This window comes from Aspergillus caelatus (assembly GCF_009193585.1).
Source record: "Aspergillus caelatus strain CBS 763.97 unplaced genomic scaffold BDV27scaffold_490, whole genome shotgun sequence".
NCBI lineage: Eukaryota > Fungi > Ascomycota > Eurotiomycetes > Eurotiales > Aspergillaceae > Aspergillus > Aspergillus caelatus.
In genome coordinates, this window is record NW_022475753.1 from 1 (window position 1) to 8828 (window position 8828).

The 8828-nt window shown below is 45.4% G+C and overlaps 6 protein-coding genes across 6 annotated transcripts; 3 read left to right on the plus strand and 3 right to left on the minus strand.

Moving 5' to 3' along the window:
- Nucleotides 1–933: 933 nt before the first annotated feature.
- Nucleotides 934–2609, plus strand: BDV27DRAFT_170720 (amidase signature domain-containing protein; the record flags this gene model as incomplete). The annotated part of the gene is made up of 3 exons (XM_032075394.1): nt 934–1537; nt 1612–2028; nt 2071–2609. The coding sequence occupies 3 exons, from the start codon at nt 934–936 to the stop codon at nt 2607–2609; spliced, it is 1560 nt and encodes a 519-aa protein (XP_031920380.1).
- Nucleotides 2610–2770: 161 nt separating this feature from the next.
- On the minus strand, nt 2771–3158 carry BDV27DRAFT_89471 (uncharacterized protein). Its single transcript, XM_032077895.1, has one exon. The coding sequence runs from the start codon at nt 3026–3028 to the stop codon at nt 2816–2818; it is 213 nt and encodes a 70-aa protein (XP_031920381.1). The 5' UTR covers nt 3029–3158; the 3' UTR covers nt 2771–2815.
- BDV27DRAFT_139568 (GNAT family N-acetyltransferase) lies at nt 2771–3915 on the minus strand. Its single transcript, XM_032069485.1, has one exon. It carries the CDS (start codon nt 3791–3793, stop codon nt 3290–3292), a length of 504 nt encoding a protein of 167 aa, XP_031920382.1. The 5' UTR covers nt 3794–3915; the 3' UTR covers nt 2771–3289.
- A 234-nt stretch (nt 3916–4149) lies between these two features.
- On the plus strand, nt 4150–4868 carry BDV27DRAFT_139569 (uncharacterized protein). Its single transcript, XM_032069486.1, has 2 exons — nt 4150–4450; nt 4504–4868. Exons 1-2 carry the CDS (start codon nt 4203–4205, stop codon nt 4796–4798), a joined length of 543 nt encoding a protein of 180 aa, XP_031920383.1. The 5' UTR covers nt 4150–4202; the 3' UTR covers nt 4799–4868.
- Nucleotides 4869–5779: 911 nt separating this feature from the next.
- On the plus strand, nt 5780–6782 carry BDV27DRAFT_89476 (NAD(P)-dependent oxidoreductase). Its single transcript, XM_032077896.1, has one exon. The coding sequence runs from the start codon at nt 5824–5826 to the stop codon at nt 6679–6681; it is 858 nt and encodes a 285-aa protein (XP_031920384.1). The 5' UTR covers nt 5780–5823; the 3' UTR covers nt 6682–6782.
- On the minus strand, nt 6783–8105 carry BDV27DRAFT_89479 (PaaI family thioesterase). Its single transcript, XM_032077897.1, has 3 exons — nt 8077–8105; nt 6973–8031; nt 6783–6911 (listed from the first exon to the last, which is right to left on the minus strand). Exons 2-3 carry the CDS (start codon nt 7915–7917, stop codon nt 6885–6887), a joined length of 972 nt encoding a protein of 323 aa, XP_031920385.1. The 5' UTR covers nt 7918–8031; nt 8077–8105; the 3' UTR covers nt 6783–6884.
- Between the last annotated feature and the right edge of the window lie 723 nt (nt 8106–8828).

The following is an 8828-nucleotide window of genomic DNA, read 5'->3' on the forward strand; positions in this document are numbered from 1 at the left end:
ATACGCTCTGTGTGCTCCGGCTGCTTCTGGAGCTGGTTCTGCTAGAGGCCCTGCTTGGGGCCCTGCTAGATTCGCTGTAGCTTATCTGTCCCAGATCTATGGGTATATCTAGGGTCCTAGGGCCCCCTCGATATATCGGTGTTGGTGATGGTGGTGACGGTGGTGGTGGTATCCCGCTCGGGGGTGCCCATCTCGACGCGTTCGGTAGACCACCACCATGGGGGTTTGGGGCCTCCATAGCGGTTCCTGAGGCCTCAGGGGGCCTTTCTCGATCGATTGACGCGTTAAAATGACGTGTTTAGATTGGGTGTTGATTTTGATGTTCCCCCGAATTGATTTTGCTGGCTTAGGATTGTTTGGAAAATATATAATAACTACTATTAAGAGACAAGATCTGTACAGATATATACTAGTATCTATATCGATATAGTAATCTATATCTTATCTCTACTCCTAGACAATATCTGTATTCACTACTTTATAATATAAGTAAAGAAAATTCTATAGACTAAGTAAGCCGAGAAAGAAAACCCTCCTACAATATTTAATATAGTAGTAAAGAAGTTTATCTAGTATAAACAGGATAAGATTATATCTAGCTATATCCACTGCCCTAACTAAAATAGTAGTAGAGCGATAGAGATCGATAATTAATAAACAGAGCCAATAGACTTAAATACTATATATAGAATAGACAATCGATACTCTACTAAATAGAATAATAAGAGATCTAACTGTAGCAGCGGCTCTAGAGAGATATTAAAGTACTTTTATTACCTTGTACCATCCGAACAACAGCATATATACCTACATGTTTCCCTGTAATAGATGAGGTCTCCTCAGATATTTATCCCGATAACGGTCCTGTATTCACAGAAATTCTTAACTGTCATCCAGAACTGTCATTGAAGTTATTCTCGACTACAACCAAGGATGGCTACTGAACATTTATTCTTTGTGAAGCTGAAACCCACACCGCAGGGTAGTCCGGATTTTGAGACCACCCGAGCTGCCTTGTTACAATCTTTCATGGATAAAATCCCTTCTGAATACCGTTTATCTCAAAAGCTACTTGCCAACCCTCCAAACGATGTCTCTGGTATCCCTGCCAGCTGCGGAATACTTTCTGCTGAAGAAAGAGAGATTACGGAGACTTACGATGCCGTCGGCCTAGCGGAGGCTATCGCCAATCGCAAGTTTACTGCACTGGCGGTGGTCATGGCTTATTTAAAAAGATCTATTATTGCACACCAGCTTACCTGTTGCTTGACTCAGTGGCTTGCGGATGATGCTATCGAACAAGCCAAGCGGCTGGACAATTATATGGTTGAGAATGGAAAAACAATTGGCCCGCTTCATGGAGTGCCAATCAGCATTAAAGACCACATTCCAATCGCTGGGACATTTTCATCACAGGGTTGCTTAAGCAGTATGGTTAAAGATGATGAAGACTGTCAGATGGTCGCAATCCTGCGAAGAATGGGTGCGGTGTTTTACTGCAAGACAAACCAGCCACAGACCCTGATGCATCTAGAAAGTGATTCCCATTGGGGTCGAGTACTTAACCCATTCAACATCCGACTTTCGGCTGGTGGTTCAACGGGGGGGAAGCTGCTCTAATAGCCATGAGGGGCTCTGTTCTGGGGATTGGCACTGATATTGGTGGGAGTATTCGTGCTCCATCAGCATTCTGTGGAATTTATGGCTTCAAGCCGACGTCTTGCGTGCTGCCTATGGAGGGATTTCTTAAAACTCCTTTTGCAGCAGAGTTGAATGTCTTGTGTTCAACAGGGCCAATGTGTCTTAGCATGAGAGATATGGACATGTTCATGGGTCTGATGTCTGACACGAAGCCATACCTAACGGACCCAAGTCTTGTTCCAATACCTTGGACCGGCTTACAAACGTCCTTCGGGAGGCGTCTTAAAGTCGGCATCATCAGGAATGATGGCTTCATTGAGCCTCAGCCACCCGTGAAAAGAGCAGTCTCATGGGTGCATGACTTACTGGCGGATTCTAAATATTCAAGTAAAGTTGAGGTCAAGTATTTCAAACCGCTCGGTGCAGCAGACGCTTGGAGGAAAATACAACGCTTCTATTGGCCTGACGGTGGCTCCCTTACCAAGTCGTCAATCTTGGCTTCTGGAGAACCGCTGCACCCACTAAGTGAATGGACCTGGAAGGATGCCGAGCCTGCTGGAATGCAGACAGCAGAAACTCTTATCCACTATAGAAGAACTAGGGATGACTTTCGGTGCGCCTTTGCACAAGATTGGCAAAAGCAAGACGTTGATGTGGTGATTGGGCCGGCATTTGTTGGTCCAGCCTGTGCTCATGATACAGCTTTTTATTGGACTTACACCTCACTCTACAACCTCGTCGATTATCCGGCTGTAGTTATTCCGACACAGTTGAGGGTACAGCCTGGGGAGCAATATGGGTTTTCATATGTTCCACTGAGTGAAAGTTGCCAACATGTGAAGCAACTGTGGGAGAGCTCAGAATTCGAGGCAGCTCCCCTTGCCCTTCAGGTTGTGGGCCGTAGGTACCACGACAGTGAACTTTTTGGTGCACTGGCGATTTTGAAGGATATTTTAGGCTTGCGTTGAACGGACATAAGACTGTAAATAGATCTACCCATGAAGTTGATCTACTATAGCCAGGAAATACATACCAAGTTAAGGAATATTCGTTACAGTCCAGCAAATTTCGTTGTCAATTATAACGAATTTCTTTCTGAGAGATCATGTGAATTAACATATGTACATGGCACAAGCAAATTTTAAATCAGTCAACAGAAATAAGAATGTAAATTTCAGCCATACCTATTGAAGTTGGGAAGCTGAAGGTAGCCCGGTCGGCACAGCAAGTCGGGGCACAGGAAAGAGCAAGAGAGAGAGGTGTAGGCTGAAGCAAAAAACAGCCCCAGCAGCGAAACTACCGTGGATGGAATCGCACGGTTGGTAAACAGTATACCAACAGTGTATATGCTGGTTGAGTTGAAGAATTGAACAAAGAAACACTTCATTGAGAAAAACAGGCCCCTGCCAATTCACTTGCTGTCGTAGGTTCTATATCTCTTCACTTTCCCACTTTCCCACTTTCCCGATCCAAAGCATAAAATTTCCGCTGAAATCCATCAAAACAAACCTGACAAACAGACAGCCAAATAGAGAGACAACCAAGCTAAGTGGTGTCACTGGATCCACCATTACACTATACATTTGACATTGATTGCATCAACTATTCAGATACACGGTAACACAACATTCTCCTTGAAATTTCCATGCTAGAGCTCGCGACCCATAAAAACTGTACCAACAATCGGAGTATTATAGTATGGTGGGATCTCTGTAAACCCGTACTTGCGATAAAGATTCTGTGCCGCTCTCATCTCGGGCAGTGAATCAAGACGAATGCCCCGATACCCCAATTCTTTCGCCTTTGACATGATCGCTTCCACGAGTCTGCTACCAAGTTTTGTTCCGCGCGCTTCCTCGGCCACATAAAGGCGCTTCATTTCACACCAGCCATCTAAATCGCGGCGGAGGGCGACACATCCAAGGGCAGTGAGACTTCTGTCACCTATTGGTCGCGCTAATAAGAGCACGCCGCCTTGAGGTTCGGCGTATTTTCCAGGTAGAGAATCGAGCTCTTTTTGGAATTTCTGAAACTTCAGGTCGATACTGAGCGAGGCAGCATATCGGGAAAACAAAGATTGTATTGCGTTCTCGTCACGGGGAAATGTCGCTGGCTCTATGAGGATCTCCATAACCAATGATGAAAGAGACATGAGAATAAGTGGTGTGAAGAACGTAGATCCAAAACGTAGATTCGGTAACAAAGTATAAACAGGAGACTCGCTCGATGTTTTGCGGCTGACAGATAATTTGTACCTGTAACTGGGTGGCAATATAACTTTCCGACGTTACCAATGCATGAAGGCAAAAGGCTGGTTAAAACAAATTTTTATTGCAGACTGATTGGTACTTGATCCGACAGTAAGCGGGACTTTCCTTTGAGCCAATAGATGGAACCAGCTCCGGCCATTTTACCCGACGCCGACCCGCCACAACCGGTATCGGCATCTGTTTGATCAGTATATATTTAGATTGAATGGTTCGCACTCAAGGTACAGTAGAATGTCGACAAGCACTTGCATTTCCGAACTCTATTCAAGCATACTCTAACCTTCTGACAAAATGAATTTCTGGTCCCTGATCAATGCTCTGGGTCTTCTATCTACTCTCGATGCTCACTGCTTGACAACTACTGCAATTGTTGAGGACGAGAATGGAATTGCTAGCCTGGAATGCTGGAAATTCACTCAGCCACTTCAAAAATATCCAACAATAGGCATGTCCTTGCCCTTGGCCAATGTTTCAAATGTAACCTATGTTGCCTTGCCGCCGCGCTCAGGAGAGGGTATTCACAATCCTCCACACCCGATGTCGGTACAAACTTGCGTTAACCGTATTTGCAAAAAAATTAATAGATTTACAGGCTTTTTGTTCTTCTCTCTGGGCTGGCACATATCACTCTTCCTAATGGGGCTGATGAAGCATGGGTTATGGAAGGAGTAAATGGGTTATTAGTCGCTGCCGATACCGTTGGGGAAGGACACTATACCGACTACCCATCTGACAAAACCACAGTTGCCTTGCAGATACCATTTGAAAATGGTATCATCCCGCCGCACAAAATTGTTCATCTGGGAGCGTGCAAGTCACCAAATCAGATAATATCTAATGATCCTGGGGTTGAATTATCGTTTGCCAGACTACAATATGAGTTATGAGTCTCTAGCGACTCGCTTGACCGGTTGAAATTGGGCATATTTGTTATTCACTATTAAGCTACCAACTAGCGTGAATGGATTCAATTTCACTAACCAGTTCGTTCCAAGCCCTTGCTCGGCAAATGAGCGTTTATGCCAGCATCCGCCTCAAATTCATTCAAACGGAGAGGTGGTCGTACATTAGGCTATTTTATTAACGCCCAGTAACGACAGTTTTGTGATGGATGGTATCATAATCATGAAATTACAAGGGTTGATAGTCATGCTATCTTCTAATTCATCTTTCTATCTCTCCATGATCCTTAACCACTCTCACCGATCTGGGAACAGCCCGACGCACTAAGCTGGCATCGCTTCTCACCGCCTCATTCCTACATCCTCACTTGCTTACGAGCGAGTTGCACCAAATAAGTGCCTGGAGCAATTTAGAAACTCCACCTCACTTCTCTTTCATATTGTATAAGCTGGAAGTTGTCTCCGCATTTTAAGTCGATGGACGCAGGGTTCAATCTAAGTTTGGGACATCTGAGCCCAGTTTAGATCTTTCTTGCTATAAATTAAATTTCACGGCCACGCTCGTTGGATTGTCAACTATGCCGTTCTCCAAATCAATTTAGTGTGTTATGGTTAGTACCCATAGTTAAGAATGCCAAGACGGAAACGGTCCGGGCAAGCCGATCGCCACTTTCATGAGCACGGCCCAGCCAACCAATTGTTGAAGGTATCGCCGATCTCGGAGGAGCTCGGCTTCTGGCCGAACAACGGTTGACAGAAAGGAAGAGCCTCCGAACAGTCAAATCCTCAGCATGGAAATCCTCAGCATGGAGATCTTTGATTAGCTGGGTAATTCTGGGCCCATGGTGAAGTAAAGAGCGGTTATTAGCGGATATGTTATCTTCTTAGTCTGGCTTTGAGCATATTCCAAGCTCCGGAGAATTAAAAAAATTCTTTCCTTATGATCATTTTCAAATTCTATTCCTATCCAGAGACATCCTTCTCCCCAAAGAATAAATCTTTGTATCGTCATGCGAGTTGGTTTCCTTGGCCTGGGTGTTATGGGCACGCCTATGGCTCGCAACCTATCGCGCAAGTTCCCTCTTATCGTCTGGAATCGGAGCGCTGCTAAATACTCGGCATTGAAAGAGGAAGGGGTCACGATTGGAGAATCACCCACCAGTGTGGTCAAGCAGTCAGACATCATCTTCATTATGCTTTTCGATGCATGGGCGATCAAATCGATACTAAGTGACGACTTCAAGCGAGCGCTGCGAGGGAAGACATTGATCAATACCAGCTCGGTATCTGTTGAGTTCAGCATGTCCCTTGCTGAGCAAATTCATCAAGGCGGCGGTGACTTTATCGAGATGCCTGTCAGCGGCAGCAAGGTTCCCGCTGAGAAGGCTCAGCTTGTCGGGATGATGGCGGGAGACGCCGCAGTCGCTCAGCGTATCAAGCAAGTCGTTGAACCTATCACTCGAGCTGCCATATTCTGCGGCCCCATCGGTTCCGGCCTGAAAGCTAAATATGCCGTTAACACCCTTCTGGTTACCTATACCGTCGGTTTGGCGGAATCTATGAACCTCGCCCGGGCACAGGGTATCGATCTCGCCGCATTTGCAGAAGTTCTTGACGCTTGTCCCATGGCATCTGCGTATTCAAAGATCAAGGTTCAAAAGATTTTGAACGAGGATTGGTCCCCCCAGGCAACTCTTAAGGATTGCTACAACAGTACGCAACTCATTCAAAATGCTGTGAAGCTGGCGAATACTAGGTCGCCAAGTATGGCGATTTGTGATAAGCTGTATCAGACGGCAGTGGACGCAGGTCTCAGCGAAGAAGATATGATTTCAATTGCAAAAGTGATTGAAACATCGCAGATTTAGAGACATGAAAATGTCTCACCTATCTCGTTGAGAAATCAGAGCGTCATGTTATTGTACTCTTATTGTTCCCCTTTTAACTGTAGTTAGACCTTTCATTTCTTTTATCAACAATAACAGTATGGAAAGCCTTCCATTGGATCATATTGTCATCTCCAATAGCAATCTCCGAGTCACTCGGTGAGGAAACGTGAAACCGAACAGAACTATTCCGGAAAGAGCGCCACCATGGTCTAAGTCTCATTTAGTAACAATTCCAGGAGACTTTGGATGTGGTGGAGTGATAATTTATACCTTTTCGAATTTCGGTTCAACAAACAAGGCAGTGGCTTCCGCCACTAAAATGCCTTCATTTTCCTCCTCTTCGCTCACTTCATCACTCACTGCCGCTCTTCGGTTTAACATCTCATCTGCAGTGAATGGATTCATGCATCGCATCTGACCGGTCAACCACGCCTTTCGCCCCTCTGTCATGACTGTTTCCGCGCGATACAAGTAAACTCGATCCGGGATGGCTGGCTTGCGAAAATCAATGTTCATGTTTGCTGTCATCGCCACGCCGCTATCAAATAGTGTCGACGCGCACCGTGCGAACAAATCATCAAATAGTAAAAATGGAACCCCGCCATGGACATATCCGGCGTGCCCACAAAGTTGAGGTCCCACATAACATGTAGCAATTACTCGGTGATGTTGGTGTGTGCTAATGAAGAAGTGCGGATCAACCGCAAGTTTCTCCGGGCACAAAAATGAGTTCACAACAAGGTGGGTGGAGCGCGCAGCGGAATGCATCGTCTGATATGGACGGGTCTCTTTGTACTGGTTAAGGGCTTGAGATGACGATTTCGTTGCAACAGAACGGAGATACCGAACTAATGGAAGTGAAGATATCATGTCCTCGATGCGGGATCGCGCCTGATCCGCTGCTTCCTGCTGCTTGTAGCATTGTAGAGTTGGAGTAGATATGCTACAGTTGCAAAACTCAACCGTAGCATCGGACAGGGCCATTCTGATGAGTGGTTTTGGGGGCAATTGACAGTTTGCGGCGTTTGATTCTTCGCAATTGGATGTCATGGATACTTTCCTAGTTCCAAATTCCGTAGTGTGCAGAGATTTCCGAAGTTGTAGCAACCGGGAGGGTAGATTGGAAAAGACTTTAGCCTTCGATGACCGTGGACTTTGGCCATTAACCCTGGAGTAAAACGATTCAATCCGCCGGAGGCAGATTCTTGACAACATAATTAGCGGCTGTGCCAATATAATTCGACAACTTGACAAGCAAACACCACTTCGGAGCCAGTGAAAAAACCCAAAAGGACTTCTTCAAAATACTTGATTCAAATCCTGTAGAGGCTTCACAATTAGGACCCGTCTTTTCAGCCACTTCTCACTAACCACCAAGCATAAGCAGGCTCAGCGGACTAAATCGCCACTCAAGAAAAAAATGATATTTGGTTAGAGTCACAGTGACAGTCTGTAGGATCTGAAAATGCTGTGAATTGCATCTCGTCTGGTGACGGAAGGCGCAACAAGAGTACCATTCACTGTTGATGGTTTTGGCCACAATTGCCAAGACGGGTGCGGCCCGGGATTCAACCTGGAACGGCTAACGTGGTATTGCGCTCGGACCGTGGCCGTCTTGGCAAAATATTCCACGAGTCTTGACTGGGCGCTTTCTTCTTGACACTTATGATAATTCAATTATCCCGAGAAAGAAAATGTGTTGAAGAATCCTCTGGCAGCCAAATTTTGCACAAGGTGTCGCAGGAAGTTTTAGCCCTATTCTCAACAAAATCTGCTTTTTTAGGCCAAGCGTGGTCGGTTCATTTTGCGTAATGTTATCATATATTGTAATTGAGCACTAGACCTGCTGAAGGCGAGGGACGTCACGTCACAATCGACCCTCCATTCGTCATCACCTTGACGGAACACCCGTATCGAATTGGAACCTTCAGTATAATTATACATATATTTCCTTACCGGAAACTTGTTTGTACATTGAAGGCTCTCAGATATGCTCACATGATCAATTAATGATGTACAACATTAATACCTTCTCCACTAGCCAAAACCCGCCTTCGACTTGGGCTTCAACCACAACTGGTGAGTACCAAACTTTCAGAAATAATAAATAAGGCCCTCCAGAGTAC